The sequence below is a fragment of the Lutra lutra genome, chromosome 7 (genome assembly GCF_902655055.1).
Source record: "Lutra lutra chromosome 7, mLutLut1.2, whole genome shotgun sequence".
NCBI classification, from domain to species: domain Eukaryota; kingdom Metazoa; phylum Chordata; class Mammalia; order Carnivora; family Mustelidae; genus Lutra; species Lutra lutra.
Genome location: NC_062284.1, coordinates 133,182,405 through 133,204,301, shown reverse-complemented (window position 1 = coordinate 133,204,301; position 21,897 = coordinate 133,182,405). Strand labels below are relative to the sequence as shown.

Below are 21,897 nucleotides of genomic sequence, written 5' to 3'. Positions count from 1 at the left end.
CCTGAGATCATGACCTGAGCTGAAATCAAGAGCTAGATGCTTCACTGACGGAGTCATCCATGAGCCCCAAGAGGACTTTATTTTTAAAAATCATTTTATAGGGAACTCTTCTGTGCTACCTCCAAGAAATGAAGAATGTCTATTTTTAGACAGAAAGTGCTAAATAGTATTGCTGCCCTTTGCAAAAATGAAGAATATTAAAATTGACCCTGAGCATCTCAGGGTTTAAAGGTGCTGACACCCTCCCCCTCCATGCAGTTGAAAATCATAGTGTATCTTTTGACTCCCCCAAAACTACTAATAACCTACTATTGACCAGAAGCCTTACTGATAACATAAACGGTTGATTACCATATGTTTTGTGTGTTACGTGTAATTTATACTGTATCCTTTTTTTTTTTTTAAGTTTATGTATTTGTTTGAGAGATAGAGAGGGAACACAAGCACGGGATTGGTGGGGGGTGTTGCTGGAGAGGGAGAAGCAGGTTCCCTGCTGAGCAGGAAGCCTGATGCAGGGCTCATGACCTGAGCCAAAGGTTGACGCTTAATGGCTGAGCCACCCAGGCACCCCTATACTGTATTCTTTATAATAAACTAGGGAAAAGAAAATGTTATTAAGAAAATCACAAGGGAGGGGTGCCTGGGTGGTTCAGTGGGTTAATAAGCCTCTGTCTTTGGTTTGGGTTGTGGTCTCAGGGTCCTGGGATCAAGCCCTGTGTCGGGCTCTCTGCTCAGGAGGGAGCTTCCCCTTCTCTCTCTGTCTGCCTCTCTGCCTGCTTGTGATCTTTCTCTCTGTCAAATAAGTAAAATCTTAGAGAGAAAGAAAGAAAGAAAATCATAAGGGAAAATACATATAGTACTGTACTGTGTTTATAAAAAAAATCTGTATAAATAGATATACACAGTTCAAACCCATGTAGTTCAGGGTCAACTGTAAATAGATACATTGAACTTGAGAATACTATATGTAGCTGTTTTGATTTACAGATCAGAGAGACTGTGACAAATGGATTGGAAAACATGGGAGGTAAGATGAATGTAGATTTATTTATTATATGCATGAGCTTAGCACAAATACTCCCTTTTTTCCTTGAATGCTACTTCCCTGGTGTTTTTTTCTTTTTAAATCATTTCTTTCCTTCTTGTAAAACCATTCTGCAGGTTTACTTAATATCTTAATCAAACTCCCATTAAAGTTCAGCATAGTGGTATTTAAGAAGTATTGTTTTCACATTTCAAATAATAAATGTTTCTTTGGTTTTGAAACAATTTATGAAAAAAATGTAACAATCATGAAAGTCATTTAGCTTCTAGGTAACTTTTTCAGGTTGAATGGTTTTATTTACTTATTTATTTGAGAGAGAGAGAGAGAAAGAGAGAGGGCAAGCATGCAAGTCAGTGAGCTTGAGGGATGGGGAAGGAGCAGAAGAATAGGGAGAAGCAGGATCCCTGCTCAGCAGGGAGCCCCAACCCTGGGCTATCCCAGGGTCCTGAGATCTTGACCTGAGCCCAAGGTAGACAACCAACTGAGCCACCCAGGTGTCCCCAGGTTGAATAATTCTAAGGCATCGTGAGATTATATTAAACACATTTTCAATATTTAGATTTCTTTCTTTTTTTTAAGATTTTATTTATTTGAAAATGAGAGTGAGCATGAGCTGTGGGGCGGGAGAGGGAGGAGAGACAGGAGAAGAGGCAGGGAGCAGGGAGCCTGCCCTTGGGCTCAGTCCCAGGACTCTGAGATCATGACCTGAGCCGAAGGCAGAAGCTTAACCAACTGAGCCACCCAAGCACCCCAGATTTCTATTATCTTTAATAGTTTTTTTTTAAAAAAGATTTTATTTATTTATTTGAGAGAGATAGAGAGCACAAGTAGGCAGAGGGAGAGAAAGCAGGCTCTCTACTTAGCAGGGAGCCTGATGTGGGGCTCGATCCCAGAACCCTGGGATCATGACCTGAGCCAAAGGCAGCCGCTTAACCTACTGAGCCACTTAGGCACCCCTATTTCTTTTTTTTAAAGATTTTATTTATTTATTTGACAGAGATCACAAGCAGGCAGAGAGGCAGGCAGAGAGAGAGGGGGGGAAGCAGGCTCCCTGCTAAGCAGAGAGCCTGATTCGGGGCTCGATCCCAGGACCCCGGGATCATGATCTGAACCGAAGGCAGAGGCTTTAAGCCACTGAGCCACCCACGCACCCCAGCGCCCCTATTTTTTTTTTTTAAGATTTTATTTATTTATTTGACAGAGAGAGATCACAAGTAGGCAGAGAGGCAGGCAGAGAGAGAGAGAGAGAGGGAAGCAGGCTCCCTGCTGAGCAGAGAGCCCGATGCGGGACTCGATCCCAGGACCCTGAGATCATGACCTGAGCCAAAGGCAGCAGCGCCCCTATTTTTAATAGTTTTTGAAAAATTGTTTTTGCTGACATTTTATCCTCATACTTACTTATTCTAGTCTTCAGACTCTAAACAGTGAATATTGAGGTAGATATGAACATTTCTAGTTTGGAGTAAAAAGCACATTTTTAAGATATAAATTGGGTTAGTTTATCTTGTAACTTTGTCAGTGTTTCACTTGAGGCTTCTTTTCATGACAGTTTCCTTCTAAATATTAAAATTATTCAAATTAATGTATGCATTTGTACTGATAAACATGTATGATAGCGATATTTATGTTTTCATATAATCTAGGTTTTTTTTTTCTTTCTAGCTGCATTCCAGTCCATGATGACAGGAGGTAACATCGGAAAGCAGATAGTTTGCATTTCAGAAGAAACCTCTGTGTAATCTGTATAAGCATCTTCATCAAGGAAATACACAGATTTCTTTCTGTTTTGTACACAGATTTTTTAAACTTTTTTTTTTAAGATTTTATTTATTTACTTGACAGAGATCACAAATAGGCAGAGAGGCAGGCAGAGAGAGAGAGAGAGAGGAGGAAACAGGCTCCCCGCCTAGCAGAGAGCCCAATGTGGGGCTCGATCCCGGGACCCTGGGATCATGACCTGAGCCGAAGGCAGAGCTTACCCACTGAGCCACCCAGGTGCCCCTTACACAAAGATTTTTAAGATACATTAAAAAAAAAATCTTAGAATACAGATAGCTTTTTATTTAAATTGATTATTGGTACTATCATCTAGTTGCATAACATAAACTTTTCCTATATCTTCAATATCATGTATGTTCTCTATGTCCAGCATGATTATTTACAGTAATAGATTGAAGTCAACATGACCTGTTTTTCTTTCTTTTACTAAAACTGAGACTATATTTGATATTTGATCAGATAGTCTGAAACCATTTGAGATTTGATACAACTGCTTAATGGATCATACTTTATAAATCAATTTTTACAATTAATAATTTTTATTTAAAATAGAATGCTTGAGAAGACGCATAGTAAATCTATGTTGACCTGAAAATGCTTTACATAATTCTTGAACTGTAACTTGGTGTAAGAATAGAATTGGGATGGCTTTTCTATATTGTAGTTCTATGGAAAAGGGATTTAATGGCAGAGCATATGTTGGGACTTGGGGTAATTCAGAGCTTTTGGAGCAGTTTTTAGGATAGGAGAGCAGAGGCTTTGTGTTGAGAAGGTACATAACAGGTCAGTCAGGTTGATGAAGAGACTAGTTTATCACAGAGGATTATCTGTGTTTTGCTAAATAATTTACTGTATAGCCTAAAAACTTAAATACATATTGATAAAAGTATGTTTGTTTTAGGGTAGCAGTTAATGTACTGTCAAATAGTGTAAAGATTTTGAGGGCAAATAGGTAGGTACAAATATCACTTGAAGTGTTAGGTGATTAGAAAGATTTGGCAACAAAGACAGCTTTAGAAAATGACAGGACTGACTGAGCAAATTAACAAATGGTTGTAAACATGAATGTTCAGTATCTAATGTACCTCTAAATAAGAGGGTTTGCTTCATGATTATAATCAACCCTTTACAACAATAAAATTGAGGATATTTTTCAAGTGTTGTGCTGGTTTCTGGTCACCTTTTTCTCCCTGTTGTATACTTTTGTCTGCAACATTTTTTTTTTTTTAAGATTTTATTTATTTATTTGACAGAGAGAGATCACAAGTAGATGGAGAGGCAGGCAGAGAGAGAGAGAGGGAAGCAGGCTCCCCGCCGAGCAGAGAGCCCGATATGGGACTCGATCCCAGGACCCTGAGATCATGAGCCGAGCAGAAGGCAGCGGCTTAATCCACTGAGCCACCCAGGCGCCCCCGTCTGCAACATTTGTAGGAAGTAGATTCAAACTGTTAGTAATCAGTCACTCCAGTTGACCTATGTCCTCTTTTTTTTTTTTTTTTTTAATAAAGATTTTACTTATTTGAGAGAGAGTGAGAACTAGAGAGAGAGAGCGCGCGCACAGAGGGAGAGGGAGACAGAAAAGCAGAGTCCCCGCTCAGCAGGGAGGCAAGCCTGGACTCCATTCCAGGACTCTGGGATCATGACCTGTGCCAAAGGCAGACGCTTAACTGACTGAGCCACCCAGGCGCCCCTCAGTGTCCTCTTCTTGCTTTATATACCTTTCCTGGACCTTTTCATCTCCAGAGAGCCCTTCTGTCTGTGGTCCGTACGTTGGTAACTCCCAAATCTGCATCTCTATTTCTGACCTCTTACTTGAGCTTAGGACCTCCCAAGTAAAATATCCTGTTGGCATCTAGGATAAACTGTTTTATCTAAAGAGGAATTACCTTCCTCTTACATATTTCTACTTTGTTTTTAACTAACCATTGTTTGCGCACCCAAACTAATACTCCCTCACTCATTCAGGTGCCTGTCATCAAGGCCTGTGTTTAATCTTGAAAATGCCTTTCTTAGTGAACTCAGAGCTTTAATTCCCACTGCCACTGTCTTAGTTGAGTTCCTCATCCTGTGGCACACAGCAAGTATTTAAAAATTAGTAATTTCAAAAAGTCTCAACTGCATAAAGCTCTAACATGTGGTGGCATCCAGCCTGGAACTCAGGAGTTCTAGTCCCCAGTGTGGGTATTCGAGAGCTCTTTCAGTCCTAATATAGGGAACCCAGACTCTAGGGAGTTCATTTTACAAGAAAAGTTGTACACCTGAGTTTCAATTCTTACCCCATCCTGATTGCGGCGCAGAACTAGATTCTGCAAGTTCCTTTCTCAGTGAAGCTTTAAGGTCCTCTTCAGTGAGAACGTCGATAAATGTTTCAGTAGTTCTCTCTTTCTCCATGGCCCCCACTGTAACTAGTTCTCATCTCAGCTGACAGGAAAAACTACCCCATCTGCTGCTGCAAGGAAGCCGTGACGTCACGGCTGGGACGAACTGACCCGGTTTTTTGGGTTTCGCAGACCGCGGGGCTCCAAGTGATGGAATGAACAGGAGACGGTAGACCACAGCTCCGGGGGTGCAGGGGCCCAACCTCGCCTGGCCCCCGCCAGCCCTGCCCTCTACGCCTGGGGCGGAAGCCCGCGCGGGCGGGGGAGCCGAGTCCAGCCTGCGGCGAGCGAGTGGGTGTGAGCGTTGGGGGCCGGCCAAGCTTCCTGTCCCGCGCTGCCGCTGCTTCCGGCGGCAGCCGGAAGACGCTGTGTGTGGACGGAATTCGGGACCGCCTGACGGCTAGCCGGCTGCCCGGGACGGGAAGGTGAGCTCGGGCTGGGCCAGGCCACACCCGCGCAGCTCGGTGGTCCCCGAGAGGGAGGGAGCCGGTGCGGGCTCCTCGGCGGCTCGGGACGAGTTCGCCTCCGGAGAGGACAGGGAAAACGCACCCCCACCCCTGACACCCTCCTCTCAGATCTGGCGGGCCCGGGAGCGGCCGGTCTGAAGCCCTAGGGCTTCGGCCCTAACCCTCGCGGCGTTGGGGCCGATGTTTCTGCTCTTTGCTTGGTTTTGGGGGCAGGGGCTTAGGAACAAGACAGTCCTGAGAAAGCTGGAGTCAGCAGCAAGTCCCTAAGGGCGGGGGCTGCTGGACTGCACCCGCACCCTGGCCCTGCCCGCGGGCTTTGGGGCCTTAAACTAAGGCTGTTGCAGAGGGAGAAAGAGGATGCCAAGAGGACTGTGCCCTGGCGATCTCGGCCCAGAGCTGCCGTCTTCTTTTGTACGTCCACTTACTTCCTGGGGAGGCTACGGGCTCTGAGGGGCTTGGCTGCTGGCTTCTCCTTAGCCTGTCATTGCAAGTCGAGGCTGTGGGCTGTGTTTACAGCCTGTGCGCATTCGCTGGTTGATTTTATCCTTTGAAGTTTCTTCGGAGAAAAGAATGCAATTAGTTTATTAAAGTTTATCCCACTTGCTCGTGAGGCCCTGAAATGCACCATTTGGAAGTTAAATATTACTAACCTGGGACTTAAGAATTTGTACTTTTTCACTTTGGCACATGGATCAACGTAACTTATTTGCAAGGAGAGTAAAAGAAACATTTTGAAATAGAGTCCGTGGCATTTTGTTGTTGTTAGGGAGTGGAAATTCCACATTGTGTTATTTTAGTGTAGACGGAGTAGAGTCAACCGAGCAGAAGATTTAGGTTCTAATTTTTAAAAAGTCTGCATTTAAGTAAATGTCTGATTTTTGACAAGTTACTTAATCTCTGGTGCTTTTTTTCCTCCCGTGTGGGTGAAGAGGCTTACCTATTTATTCAGCAGATAAATCCTGAAAGCTTAGTTTGTTCAAAACATCATACTAGGTTAATGAGAGTTAGAATGAATAAATTCAGCTACCTTAGTCAGTGAAAAAAATATGCAAGTAGACAACTACCAGCCAAGGCAGGATGGAATAATTGCCAAGGAGAGGTGAAACAGTGTGTTGGGAGCACCAAGGAAAAGACAGATTTGTTTTGCTTGGAGGGAAGGGACAAGTATCTTAGTGGAGGATAGCATTTGAATTGCATTTTTTTTAAAAGATTTTATTTATTTATTTGACAGAGAGAGATCACAAGTAGGCAGAGAGAGAGGAAGGGAAGCAGGCCCCTTGCTGAGCAGACAGCCTGATGTGGGACTAGATCCCAGGACCCTGAGATCATGACCTGAGCCTAAGGCAGAGGCTTAACCCACTGAGCCACCCAGGTGCCCCTTGAATTGGATTTTAAAGGCTGGAAAGGATTTCAGAAAATCGCAACTGGATTGGAAGTGTTTATTACTGGTCGAAGAACTATTCTAAGCAAAGACTTGAGCACTGAAATAGGCTGATGTGTTCATTCCAAAAGCCAGTCCATGTGGGCTGGAGTAAAGGGTTAATTGAAGAATACAGACAGCACTGTAACTGGAACAGTATTTGAGGATATATTGTAGAATATTTGAAATGCCATGCTTAGGAATTTGACTAGTGTTCTGAGGCGCTGAATTTTGAGTGAGCGGAGAAACACAAGCATTTCTGTGTTTTGGAAAGATAACTTAAGTGGCTGCATAAAAAGGTGGATTGAAAAGGGGAGTTTTTAGGGCATAGTGACCAGTTAGAAGCCTTTTTTTTTTTTCTCTTCTTTAAGATTTTTTTTTTTTTTTTTAAGATTTTATTTGTCAGAGAGAGAGGGAGAGAGAGTGAGCACAGGCGGACAGAATGGCAGGCAGAGGCAGAGGGAGAAGCAGGCTCCCCGCCAAGCAAGGAGCCCGATGTGGGACTCGATCCCAGGACGCCGGGATCATGACCCGAGCCGAAGGCAGCTGCTTAACCAACTGAGCCACCCAGGCGTCCCTCTTCTTTAAGATTTTATTTGACAGAGATCACAAGTAGGCAGGGAGGTGGGGGGTGGGGGTGGGCGGTAGGAAGCAGGCTTCCCGCCAAGCAGAGAGCCCGACATGGGGCTTGATCCCAGGACCCTGGGATCATGACCTGAGCTGAAGGCAGAGGCCTTAACCCACTGAGCCACCCAGGCGCCCCAGAAGCCCATTTTAATTGAGTAGTTGAAAGACAATGAGATCTAAACAGGGTATTACAGGAGGATAAGTTTAGGGGAATCATAACTCCTGGGATTATTTAAATATGGAGAATGAGAGACATCATTAAAGACCTAGAATTTGTGGTTGAGTGGGTAGAAGATTGGGCAATAATTGAAATGGATAATACAGGAAGAAGAACAGGTTTGGTGGTGGAGATGATAATCTGGATTATGGACATTGTTAGGTTTGAGATGGATATCCATGAGGAGATACTCAGCAAGCGGTTAGAAATAAAAATTTGGAGTTCAGAAGAGAGGTCAGGAGTAGAGACAAAAATTTTGGTATTATTTGCATGTCATTCATTCACTGTACAGATGTTTCTTCAGTGCTTACTAGGTGCTTGCAGGAAGTTTGTATGGAATTCCTTAAATCTCATAGTAAAGCAAACCTTAAGAGTGTCACAGTATCAGAAATGACTATGGAGACCTAAATTCCTTATGAATTACATACAGTATTTTGCCAGGCACTATGATAGGTAGTGGAAGGTAAAGTTGTGAAGAAGACAGATTAGTTCCTGCCTTTGTTTATGGAGCTTACAACATACAGGGTAGCCAGACAAAGAATGAATACTATATAAGACCAAAGGAATTAGAAATAGCAAGACGCCTAGGTGGCTTAGTCAGTTAAGTGTCTGCCTTCAGCTCAAGTCATTATCCCCGGGACCTGAGTCCCACTTTGGGCTTCTTGCCCAACTGGGAGCCTGCTTCTCCCTCTGTCTGCTTCTCCCCCTGCTTGTGTTCTTTCTCTTTCTGACAAATTTTAAAAATCTTAAAAAAAAAAAAAAAAAGGAATTAGAAACAGCAGAAAGCTAGAAACAGCAGAAATAGAGAAAAAAGTTGGAAGTTTGGGGAATCTTCCTTGGATAAGGTGATCAGACAAAGCCTTTCTAAATGAGTTAATAGTTAAACAGAACCCAGGAGAATGAAAAAAGAGCTAATCAAGTAGATAGAGGTGAAAGTGTTTCAAGGTAGAGGAAATGATATGTACACATCCCTAACATCAGAAAGAGCTTAATTTGTTCCAAGGAACTAAGATGGCTGAAGCTTGGTGAGCACATAAGGGAGACTGACTCTGGAGTGTGGTTGGAGATGCAGGAATGGATCACATAGTTCTTAGAGGCCAGGATAAAGAGTTTGGATTTTGTCTAGGTGCCTTGGGAAGCCACGTAGAGTTTCAGGCAGGTGAGTGATATGATAGGACTTGCATTTTAAGGTGATATTTACTCCTGTCAAGAGAATGGAATGGAGGGAAGCAAGAGTAGAAGCAGGGAGACCAGTGAGATGGCACTACCAGTAGTTTAGGAGAGGTACTGATAGGGCCTGCGACAGGATTGTGACAATAGAGATAGAAGTAGCTGGGTTTGCTGTCTCCATAGGACTTGCAGCTGGACTGGATATTGGGAGCAAAGGAAAGAAAGTAGTCAAAATGACTCCTAAATGGGGTGAATGGTGGTCCCATCTTTTTTTTTTTTTTTAAAGATTTTATTTATTTATTTGACAGACAGAGATCACTAGTCAGAGAGGCAGGCGGCGGGGGGCCGGGGTGGAGGGCGAGCCGGGGGCGGGGGGCGGGGGAGCAGGCTCCCTGCTGAGCAGAGAGCCTGATATGGGGCTGGATCCCAGGACCCTGAGATCATGACCTGAGCCTAAGGCAGAGGCTTTAACCCACTGAGCCACCCAGGCGCCCCATGGTGGTCCCATCTTGAGTGGAGGGGTGTAGTGAGTGGGGCTGGCAGGGCGTGATGGGAAACACGCTTGGGAGAGAATTCATTTTGGACATGTTAAAATTTGAGATGTCAAGTTAAAATGTTAAGTAGAGATGTCAAGTAAGCAATTGCATATATGTCTGCAGTCAGAGGAGCTATCTGGGCTGCAGATAAAAATTTTGGTGATGAACACGAGGTATTGCATGGAAGCGTTGAATAACTACTGTATGCCTGAAACTAATATTGCACTGTATGTTAACTAATTGGAATTTAAATAAAAGCTTAAAATTGGAGACTGTATCAACTAAAGCCGTAAGTTTGCACTAGGAAGAGAGTGTAGCAAGAAAAGAGAGCCTGAATACTATCCTGAGAAATAGTAATATTTAGAGGCTGAGCGCAGGAAGAGTACAGGAGCTGACAAAGAAAACTGGAGGTGTGGCAATGAGGTAAGAGTAAAATGAGGAACGTGTATCTTAGAAGCAGAGAGTGTAAGTGAAGTGTTGGAGGAAGGAGGCAGTGCCTCTAAGGGTTAATGCCACTTCCGGCTCTGGTTGCAAGTGACCAGTTTGCTTCAGAAGAAGAATCTGTGTAACAAGGATGTGGGCAGCCATGAGATCAAAGGAAACGATGAAGACCCTGGCTTCATCAAGGTCAGGAACGTGAGCAGCCCCAGGGGAGGCTGCAAGCAGCATTACTGGCATGAATGGGCCACTGCAGCCTTTTCAGCCCTTTGTTACTTCTTTTAGAATTCACATTCTGAGGGAAAGTGTCTGATTTGTTCAATAAAGGTCAAGTGTCCAACAGTTGGCCAGTGAAGAAAAGAACACCTTCATCTACAGTCTCACTGAAGGATGTATCCAGTGGGGAGAGGGGACAGACCCCCAGACAGGATGTCAGTCTGTCACCCGAGCAGGGGAACATGAATGTGGGATAATTGAACACAGTAGTTGTTCATTGCAAGGGTCAAGTAAGATGAGGGCTGCAAAGTGTCCCTTGGATTTGGTAACATGAAGATCTTCGGTGACCTTTACAAGAGACGTTTTAGTGAAGTGATGGGATTGGATAGTGATTAGAGCTTTGAAAGTAGAGACAAATGCAGAGAAATGCGGAGATGACTGGAATAAAAATGGGGGCCGTAGGAATGGAACACCTAAGCAGATCTGAGAAGGAAGAGGGAAGGCTCAGGGTGAATCCTATAGTTTCTTTTTTTTTTTTAAGATTTTTATTTATTTGACAGAGAGAGATCACAAGTAGGCAGAGAGGGAGAGAGAGAGGGAGAGAGAGGGAGGAGGAAGCAGGCTCCCCGCCTAGCAGAGAGCCTGATGCGGGACTTGATCCCAGGACCCTGAGATCATGACTTGAGCTGAAGGCAGAGACTTAACCCACTGAGCCACCCCAGGCAGCCCAATCCTATAGTTTCTAAGATTCATTCTGGTTTCACAGTTCTCCAGTTCTCCTCCATTCCAAATTTCTTTCACTAGTACCTGTTAACTGGTTTGTTAGAATTTAATCAGCTTCCATAGTATGCTAGATATGGATATAAAAAGTTATTTTTTTAAAGAGATTATTCCTTTGTCAGAGAGAGAGTGTGTGCGTGCATACAAGTAGGAGTGGCAGGGAGAGGCAGGAGCAGGCTCTCCACTGAGCAGGGAGGGAGCCTGATGCAGGGCTCAGTCCCAGGCCCCGGGATCATGACCTAAGCCCAAGGCAGATGCTTAACCCTAGTTGTCCCTAGTTACTTTTTCTTTTCCTAGGACTTTTTTTTTTTTTTTTTTAGATTTTATTTATTTGACAGAGAGAGAGAGAGAGATCACAAGTAGGCAGAGAGGCAGGCAGAGAGAGGAGGAAGCAGGCTCACCGCTGAGCAGAGAGCCCGATGCGGGGCTCGATCCCAGGACCCTGAGATCATGACCTGAGCCGAAGGCAGAGGCTTAACCCACTGAGCCACCCAGGCGCCCCAACTATTCTTTTTTTTTAAATTTTCATTTTTGATCATGGTAATTCTCTACCATTGGTAGAATTTTTGTTTTAGTTTTTCATCTTTAGTGAAGCATTGTTTGGGTCTGTATTTGTGGTCAGCCGCAGGTAGATATGCAAGGAACTGAGAAGTGGATTGGTTACTGACCGGCAGGACTGCAGTGTTTCTCAGTTTCTTCCCTCTTTTTTCTCACCCACTCTTCTTTCTGAAACTGGGTCAAGGTCAAGGCACTTTCTACCTCTCTAAAATAAGAGCAGTGTTGATATTCTAGGCTTTGTTTTCCTAGGGTGGAATCGCATTGCTTTTTAGAAATTGACACAATGATCTTCTGTTTCTTTCTTGAGGCAGAGCAGTAAAAGCCTCTGGTCATTTTTCCCTTTGGAATATACACCCTTCTGTATGGCAGTCAGGACTGAGGCAAGCTACACCTGTACCAGCTCTGTTCTCTTGCTTGTTTAGTTTATTTTGCCTTGGTTGTCCTGCCCAGTATTTCTCCTTGTAGCTTGCATTAGTTTTAGGCCATCTCTACCCTCCTAACATGGTGTTACACTAATTCCTGTCTTGTGTGAGGATTCAGGTAATTTCAGTTTTCCCAAGACTCTGATCAATGATAATTGCTGATTGTAATATATATTTATGGCAGGTTTATATCAATGGCTTTACGTTTTATGTCTGAGTATCTGTTTAACATATACATTTGAGACTTTTGAAGATACTTTATACTGTTTTTCAGTCTTTGGGATATAATCTGTTAAGTAGCTTTTGAGATCAGTTTAGTAAGTTTTATTTTTAAAAAATTCAGAGTGCACAAGATTAGTATAGACTAATTTTGTTTCATGAAAATGTGTTCTTTGTCTCAGTGAGTATTTCATTCTCTGGGGTATGATGGCAAATGTATCTTACTGTGATTTGCAGTCAAAAATGTTTGAAAACCACTGCTTTATAGGAAATTTGGACCCAGTAATAAGAAAATAAAATTTTTTTTTAAATTTCTTTTTTTTTTTTTTAAAGATTTTATTTTAAGTAATCTCTACACCCAACATGAGGGTCGAACTCCTGACCCCCAAATCAAGTGTCACACACTCTACCAACTGAGCCAGCCAGGCGCATTTCTTAATCTTTTAGAGTATACAAAGCATTTGAAACATTTACTTGTTTCTTTATTAAAAAGATATTTATTTATTTGAGCTAGAGAGCGGGAGTTGGGGGAAAGGGTGGAGGGAGAAGCATACTCCCCACTGAGCAGGGAGCCCAGTGAAACTTGATCCCAAGACCCTGGGATCATGACCTGAGCTGAAGGCAGATGCTTAACCAACTGAGCCACCTAGGCGCCCTATTTACTTGTTTCTTAAGCACTTATGCAGAGCCTTGTTTCTGAAGAATTTTGTAATTATTTCTATTGACTGATACGTAAATAATCCTAGGGTAAATTTGTTTCATCTGTATTTCAGATGAATTTCCTAGGGTCCAGAAGATGAGTAGCCTGCCTAGGTCTCAACCAAAAGGTCAGAGGCATAATTTAGACTTCTGTTTTAGAGACCTTGGATTTTTTTTTTTTTTAATATAGCTCAGCTTCCTTATTTACTTGTTCAGCTACTTAATGTTAATGCATAATTTGCTGGATGATATTGAGTGTACTGTAGAAGAAGAATGCAGTTAATCAGACTTCAATTCTCAGGATTTGTTTATTTGGTTAAAAACAGAAGGAGAATTGTTCTCAGGATGGTCTAGATCATAGAGATTGCTGTTGTCTTAAATCTGCTTTGCTTCTGTTACGAGTTTTTTGTTACCAATTTATAGAACTTTTCAGGGCTTTCTGTGTTCTTAGCTTTGGTTCATTGCCAAGATTTGTATTGCCTGCATTCTTTTTAACCTTTAGGTTGACTAAGGGATAACATATTAACATTTTCTTCTATTATTAGCTATTAACATAATAGCATTGTCAGGGTCCGTGGATTTCTAAAAAATAGAATTTCTGCTAGACCAAGGTTGTTTTTGTAAGCAGTCTAATGTGCTTTTGGTGGCCATAGGGAACCATGTACACAGTAAAAATTCTGTTGTTGCCAAGAGTAGAGGGAGAAAAGGGTCTGACTAGAACTACTTATTTCATATTTATTAATAATATCTTTTAGACCAATTGCTGAGTGTCTGAGATCATTTTGTTTTGTTGTGAGCTCTTTATCCGGAGACATGATGCCTTATTTATGATTTGTGGAAAGTATGATTTGATGGGCGTACCCTTGGTTGCTGACTGTTAAATGTCATTATCTTTTTTATTATTTATGGGGCTAAATTAGTAATTTTTCTAATTTGAAAGCAAATAAGGATATAAATTTTGCCTACCAGGTAAAGATACAAAAAAAAAAAAAAGAAAGAAAGAACAACTATTAGTGTTCACGTTAAAGAACTTGGGGTGACCACTCAGTATTGCATTTCTAGTCTCTTATCTTAATAGCATAAGAAAGCCTGGGAAGAAATATCCTTGAGATCCATAATTATTTAAAAATAGCTTCCTTCTGAGTAAGAGCAGAGCCTTTCACTCCACTGTCATTCACATTGCATTTAAAGGAAGAACACTGCATTGGACACTATATTGGTCCCCATACTGGCAATTTTTTATTTTAATTACTCTAAATATACTTTGACATAAAGCTAAGTAGTAATTCTTATCCTTCCTGTGCTGAAGCCCCCAGTAGCTCTTAATCAACTACAAAATCAAAACAAATTTACAAATAATTCAGTAATAACAGCGGTAGGGTCAGTGGATTTTTAAAAAATTAACATATGTTGAACCAAGATTGTTTTCTTTAAGCAGTCTAATATATATTTCTTTTTAATCCATGAATAACTGACATACAATGTTAAATTAGTTTCAGGTGTACAACATAATGATTTGACAATTTGATACATTACCACAATTTGAGACACTACTTAGTACCCACCAAGATAAGGGTAGTTACCATCTGCCACCGTACAAATTTATTATAATATTAGCAGTCTGATGTTTTGATGGCTCTAGGGAACCATGTAGGTAGTAGAATTTAGGTTATCAGGACTATATCAGTTGTTGCCATGGATTTATATCTTTATGAATAAGTATACAGTTGTAAACCGCACCCTAAAACAAAATTCAAAATAACATTCATATTATGGGGTAGAGATGTCATTCTACTGAAATGCAGTACTTAATGTAGAACTTAATAGTGGAAAGATTTAGCCTTGGGTTCAATAATATATTTCCTGTTTCTACATTTTAACTTGAGTAATACTATGCAGAGAATATAATACAAGGTATGTATTTAAAGTGTCAAGACATTGTAGCAGTGTGTGATAATGGGACCTCACATGTAACCAAAACTGACTAAAGTCCTTGAATGCCAATTTTAATGAGGTGTTGTTAGAGAACAGCAGAGTTAGAGTTGCCTTGTTCAAATGAAGATGAGATTTGTGTTGTGAATGAGAAAAACATACAGAATAGGAGAAAGTTTGTGCAAGTTGTATATCTGATAAGGGGCTTGTATCTAGAATATAAGAAGAACTCTTGCAAATAAGTAATAAAAAGACAACTCAGTTTAAAAAGTGGGCCAGTGATCTGAATAAGTATTTCTTCTGAAAAGACGTGTAAATGGTCTATAAGCACATGAAGAGATGGTCAGCATCATTAGTCACCAGGTAATGCAAGTCAGAACCACAGTGAGTTACCATTCACACCTGCTGGGAGGGCTGTAATAATGTGTTGATGAGGATGGAGAGAAATTCACTGCTCGTGGGATTATGAAATGGTGCAGACACTTTGGAAAATAGCCTGGTAATTCTTCAAGAGGTTAAACATAGACTTATCATATGACCTAGCAATTCCACATCTAGGTGTATATCCAAAAGAGTAAGAACATACGTCTACTCGGGGCGCCTGGGTGGCTCAGTGGGTTAAGCCGCTGCCTTCGGCTCAGGTCATGATCTCAGGGTCCTGGGATCGAGTCCCACATCGGGCTCTCTGCTCAGCAAGAAGCCTGCTTCCCTCTCTCTCTCTCTTTCTCTGCCTTCCTCTCCATCTACTTGTGATCTCTCTCTGTCAAATAAATAAATAAAATCTTAAAAAAAAAAAAAATACATCTACTCAAAAACTTGTACATGAATGTTCATAGCAGCATTATTCATAATAGCCAAATTGTAGAAATAATCCAATGTCCATTAAGTGATACGTGGATAAATAAAATGTATATCCTTACAATAGAATATTGCTGGTAATAAAAAGAAATTATGTACTGATTCATGCTACAAGAGGGATGAACCTTGGGAGCATCATGCTAAGCGATAGCAGCAAGCCACAAAAGATCACATGTATAATTCCATTTATGTGAACTGTTTAGAATAGGCAAATCCATAGAGACAGGAATTAGTGGTTAGTGGTTGCCTAGGCCTGGTCGGGGAGGGTTTGGGAGGAAATGGGGAGTGCTTTCTGATAGGTACAGTGTTTCTTTTTTGGTGTGATGAAATTGTTGTAAAATTGATTGTGGTTGTGGTTGCAAATTCACAACTGTGAATATATTAAAAATAATTTAACTGTACTCTTTAAATGAGTAGATTGTATGGCATATGAATTATATCTCAGTGAAGCTGTTACTTAAAAATTTGCATTGCGGTTTTTGAAACCTGTGAAATGATAATGGGAATTGAGAATAGAAACAAATTTAATTGCGTATTTGCCATCACACTTCCAGCTAATATACATGGTGAGTTGCTGTGTTAAAGATGAGGGTTACACAGCTTGATAAGGTACTGAGTGCCCCAGTGTCTTGAGGTCAGCCTGCCTATGCTTCTCTGTCCTACTAGTGTCTCTTTAGTTCATATAGTGCACATACAAACCACAAACATGGGCAGCAGATTTGGGCAGAACTCAGTTATAATATGGATACCCATTTGTTTCAGAAAATGCTCATGTTAACTTTTTGAAAAATTACCGCTGAAATGACACTAAAATAAAAAGATACCATAGATAACCACGGACCCTTGAGAAGTGGTGATCTAGAGGTGGCAGCTTTCTTCTTTAAGTTGTTATTACAGCTTTGCAAAAGTATCTAAGAACCAGTATATGATTTTTCCCTTGTTCGGTGCACATATTCATAATATTCGTAAACTTCATTTTTTTTTCATTAGGTGAGGATAATGGAAACGCAGCCAGTGTCATTGATTTCTAAGAAGCCTAACAAATATAAAGGGCAGCAAATTGTTGTCTAGTTTCTTAGAGATTTTACAATCTTGAAACTTAAGAGTTTGAGGAACCTTAAGAAAAACCTGAACAAATATTTGGTTATTTCTTGGCTTCTTGAGATGAACTGGAATTGGGGAGAAGTAATTCTTTTTTTTTTTTTTTTTTTTAATTTATTTGACAGAGAGAGATCACAAATAGGCAGAGAGGCAGGCAGAGAGAGAGAGGAGGAAGCAGGCTCCCTGCCCCGCAGAGAGCCCGATGCGGGACTCGATCCCAGGATCCTGAGACCATGACCTGAGCCGAAGGCAGAGGCTTTAACCCACTGAGCCACCCAGGCGCCCAGGAGAAGTAATTCTTAAACCCTGGTGTTTCAAGGTCAGATGTAGATAGATGTAAGTAGATAGATGTAATCGCTATTTATGCCAGCTGCTCTGTGGGTGGGAGTCCAGATTCTGCAGCTTAATAACTTGAGCACTGAGCCTTGGTTCCTTCCTCTGTGAAAAAGAGGGATGAATAAACAGCATTGAACTAGTATGTGTAGGATTAGAATAAGAAAAACATATGAGAAAGGAAAAGTCAGAGATTTATGATACTTGATTTTATGTGGGAAACAAAGGACACTTTCATTAACGTCTTGTGAATTGTTATTTTTTTTTAATAATGAAAATGAGGATTTCTGGAAGCCAGCAAGGGGGAGAAGAAGGAACCAACAGAACAATAAACATTTATTCAGGAACTTCTTAAATGCCTTTTTTGTAGAGTAAACCTACCTTAATCTAACTTTCCAGTCAACTTTGGTATTAATTGAAAACTCCCATCCTGGGTGCATTTTACACTGCACAATTATTTTGTGTATGGTAGTGGTCCCAATTTTAGCAACAATTGTACAAAAGATAGTGAACTCTTTTGTCAAAAGTCTGAAAAAAAATAAAGTGATAAGAAGGTAAGAATTTTAATTATGGGGTGAAAATAGCTACAGCAGGGGTCCGAAGGGTCCTACTTTTGGGAAACACATTCAGATTTTGACTCTGTAACCACTTTTAGAAAGATGAGGAGCTTGAGAAAAGAAAAATAAGTCATACCAGCCTGCCACCTAATATAGCTACTATCATAGTTGTATTAATTTCCTTTTATTTTTTCCTGTTCATATCTTAACTAGTTTTAATAATAACAAGTATATAATTTTGTATTTTGTTTTTGTAATTTAACATGTCATTAGCACTTCTTGTGGTTGCGTTATTTTTATAACCATATTTTTAAGTGACAGTGCTATAATCTAATTAACCATTCCCTAAGTGTTGGGTATATATGTGTATTTATATCTTGCTTGCAGTTGTTTATTATTATAGATGCTAACATGAAATTCTTTAGGCATATACTTTTTCTACTTTTAAGACCTTTTCTTAAAATAGGTTAGTAGAAGTAGAAATTCCACAAAGTACAACTTTTTTTCTTTTTCAAAGTACAACTTTTAATGGGTTTTGACATCTGTTGGGCTTGTTCTATTTTAAAACAAGTGTTTTGGGTTGAATTCTTTATTTGCTTGCTTGTCGTGATTTTCAGATATGTAGACTTACCTTTGTTTATTTAGCTACATTTTTCTACTCCTCTAATTCTCTCTCTCTCTCATCCTTTTTTAGGCTGAATTGACTACCCACCCAGCACAGCATCTTACAGGAAAAGAATAGCATTTCCTAGAGAATATGAGCATAACAGGAAGGTGTCATTGACTGAATTAAATTTTTAACCTGTCCCCTGAACAGCTACAGGATTTGGAAGCTGAATCAATGTTATCAGATGAGTTAGAATCCAAACCAGAGGTGAGCCCAGGCAGTGCTATTTATCTATCTATTTGTATTTTTTTGTGGGCTATCTTCCAAGGTTTGTCCTTAAGTCAGGAAGTCAGTAAACTTCTGTAATGAGCCAGATAGTAAATATTTTAGGTTTTGTGGGCCATATGGTTTTGGTCGTTAACTACTAGTTTATTATTTTTTTCTATCACTAAGTACTTTCTCAAAGATTTAAAAACTCCTTTTACCTATCGCTTTTTATGTTTCTTTAAGTAAGTATAAGTTATTATACATCTAGGTAATTATGTAATGACAGAAATTTTATATAACATGTGGATGTATATATACATATATAAATATTTACTACCATAACCATTTTTCAATTAATTTTATATATATCTGAAAGGATAATTAGAGGATTTAAACAGTATTTATTATTTATTTTATTTATTTTTTTAAGTGGGCTCCATGCTAGGTGTGGAGCCCATCACAGGGCTTGAACTCATGACCCTGAGATCAAGACCTGAGCTGAGATCAAAAGTTAGACATTTAACTGGCTGAGCCCCCTGGGCGCCCCTAAACATTTTTTGATTTTTATTCATTTCTCTTGCTTTAATTTTAGTATATCTGTGTCACATAGTGGAAAGGTCAGTGAATTTGGAATCAGATGATATAAGTCTGAAGACTTACTTCCCCTATTAGTCACATGACCTTAGATAAGTAGTTTGATGTCTTCAACTTGATTCTTTGTCTTTATTTACTTATTTATTTATTTTTGATTCTTTATCTTTTTTTTTTTTTAAGATTTTATTTATTTATTTGACAAAGAGAGTTCACAAGTAGACAGAGAGGCAGGCAGAGAGAGAGAGAGAGAGAGGGAAGCAGGCTCCCTGCTGAGCAGAGAGCCCGATGCAGGACTCGATCCCAGGACCCTGAGATCATGACCTGAGCCGAAGGCAGCGGCCTAACCCACTGAGCCACCCAGGCACCCTGATTCTTTATCTTTAAAATATGTGTTCAATCTTACTGGGTTATGATGAGGATTAAATGAGCCACTATAAGATAGCTTTTCTTTAGAACAGAGCACTTGATAAAAATAACTTCAAGTGTTATTTTGTAGTTAATGTAGTTTTTCTCTGAATGTGCTTGAAACTAGTAAGCAATAAAGATTTAATTACGCTGTGAACTTGTTGTAAATTCAGAGGTTTAGATTAATTCATAACAACTTATATTTTTCAATATTGTCTCTTCCTCCCCCACTCCCCAGCTCCTGGTACAGTTTGTTCAGAATACGTCCATCCCATTGGGACAGGGGCTAGTAGAATCAGAAGCTAAAGACATTACTTGCTTGTCCCTCCTTCCAGTGACTGAGGCCCCAGAATGCAGTCGGCTAATGTTACCAGGTAAAAATGAAGCATACAAGAAATAAGATAAGCAATTTTTAAGAGCTTAGCCTGCTCTATCATACTGGTGGGATGGGATAAATGACTTTATAACTGACTGGTAGAAACTGTAAAAACTAGGAATTATGGAGAATAAGCAACCACGGGAGTTACTTAATTACCAATTACTTAATTGGTAATTTAAGCCACAGTAATGGATAGGATCATTCGTAGAATGTGAGAGTGAGAAGAAAAGATCAATGTGGAGCTCCCTATTCAGGGTACAGGGTAAAGCAGGAGAGCCTATGAAGGAGGGAAAAAGGAAAGGCTAGAGTAGTGAGAGAAATATTCCTATAGAATGCGGGCATAGAACTCAGGAGAATAGTCAGTGTGTCAGATGCTTCTAAGAGGCCCGTGGGATAGGGACTGTCCCAATGAGAAAGGGCCAACAAAGCCATTGTTGACAATGGCAGGACCTGTTCCATGGAAAGGGAATGGAAAGCCAGGGTGTAGAGGGTTGAGGCGTCAGTGTAAGGTAAGGGTAGTTGAGGAAGGAACTACACTTTCTCAAGGCTCTCCTGCTATGGGAAGGAAAAAGAGAAGGACATAAGGTTGATGGCAGAATTCTTTTTTTAAGATCTGAAATATTTGAGGATGGTTTTATGCTAAGAGGAAAGAGCCAATTAGAGAAGCTGTGAACAGAAAGAGAGGCTAATTAGTGGGGAGGCTCCAGGAGAGGTAGGAGGAACTAGAATGCTAATCATGAGTTGTGAGATTAACTTTGGATGGGGAGAGGATGAGTCCTATCCCTTGACTGTTACCAAGGAGAACATTATTTTTGGGTGCAGTGAATTCTTTATTTTCTGGAAATTGGAATATTTAAAATTTGGAATATTGATGTTAAATCGGGGGAGGGTCACCACCTATTGGTGACTGGCGACAGCTCATAATAATGTCTTCTGGGTACTGTCCTCTATTGGAGGTGATTTTGAAGTGACTTTAAAATGTTTTTCAATGTTTAAAGATTCAAGAAGGCAGATGCATGCAACCAACCAGTGTTGACTTAAGGCTTCCCTGTCTAGTTCCTAGCTTTCACATATCTTCTGTCATTCAACTCCTGTTTTTCTACTGGTATGTTGGAGTTTTCCCAGATCCTTATGGATTTTCAGTATGTGTACATTTCCATGTGTTAATAAATTTTGATTTTCATTGGGCTTAAAATTTTCTCTCCCGATTTTAATTTGTTAAATAAATATTTTAACAGTATTGAAGTAAAAAGAACAAAATCATTAATCTTCTTTTCTACATTAACTTCAGTTGTAATTTTTAAAAAGATTATTTATTTATTTGACAGAGAGACAGCTAGAGAGGGAACACAAGTTGGGGTGGGGGGAGTAGGAGAGGCTGAGCAGGGAGCCCCATGCAGGGCTCAATCCCAGAGTCCTGAGATCATGACCAGCAGCCACCCAATGACTGAGCTATGCCGGCGCCCCTTTAGTTTTAATTTTGATTAAAAATATTTTATTTTAGGGGCGCTTGGGTGGCTCAGAGGGTTAAGCCTCTGTCTTCGCCTCAGGTCATGATCTCAGGGTCCTGAGATTGAGCCCTCATCAGGCTCTCTGCTCAGCAGGGCGCCAGCAGGCCCCCATTGTCCCCCCAATTGCCTCTCTGCCTACTTGTGATCTCTGTCAAATAAATAAAATCTTTTAAAAATATGTTTTATTTTATTTTTAAAAAGTTTTTATTTATATATTTATTCATTTAAGTAATCTCTACACCCAGTGTTGGGCTCACACTCACAACCCCAAGATCAAGAGTCTTGTGCTCTTCTGACCGAGCCAGCCAGGTACCCTGATTAAAAATATTTTATTTGGGGCACCTGGGTGGCTCAGTGGGTTAAGCCGCTGCCTTCGGCTCAG

The 21,897-nt window shown here is 40.6% G+C and overlaps 2 protein-coding genes and 1 long non-coding RNA gene across 6 annotated transcripts in view; 2 read left to right on the top strand and 1 right to left on the bottom strand.

Annotated features, from left to right (window-relative positions):
* PTGR2 (prostaglandin reductase 2) overlaps positions 1-2,943 on the top strand; it is a 29,382-nt gene extending 26,439 nt beyond the window's left edge. For 3 of the 4 annotated variants that reach the window (XM_047735768.1, XM_047735767.1, XM_047735770.1), the window contains 2 exons: positions 988-1,027; positions 2,708-2,943. In XM_047735768.1, coding sequence (XP_047591724.1) covers positions 988-1,027; positions 2,708-2,784 — 117 coding nt within the window. In that variant the 3' untranslated portion in view covers positions 2,785-2,943. The remainder of the gene's footprint in view (positions 1-987; positions 1,028-2,707) is intronic. The other variant, XM_047735769.1, reaches the window with a different exon arrangement.
* The window catches only part of LOC125103854 (uncharacterized), a 32,795-nt gene extending 27,437 nt beyond the window's left edge, over positions 1-5,358 (bottom strand). Inside the window, exon 1 of the long non-coding RNA XR_007128511.1 lies at positions 5,101-5,358. This is a non-coding gene — a long non-coding RNA (uncharacterized LOC125103854). The remainder of the gene's footprint in view (positions 1-5,100) is intronic.
* A 130-nt stretch (positions 5,359-5,488) lies between these two features.
* ZNF410 (zinc finger protein 410) overlaps positions 5,489-21,897 on the top strand; it is a 41,722-nt gene continuing 25,313 nt past the window's right edge. Inside the window, 3 exon segments of the mRNA XM_047735766.1 lie at positions 5,489-5,627; positions 18,447-18,626; positions 19,864-19,999. Coding sequence (XP_047591722.1) covers positions 18,594-18,626; positions 19,864-19,999 — 169 coding nt within the window. The 5' untranslated portion in view covers positions 5,489-5,627; positions 18,447-18,593.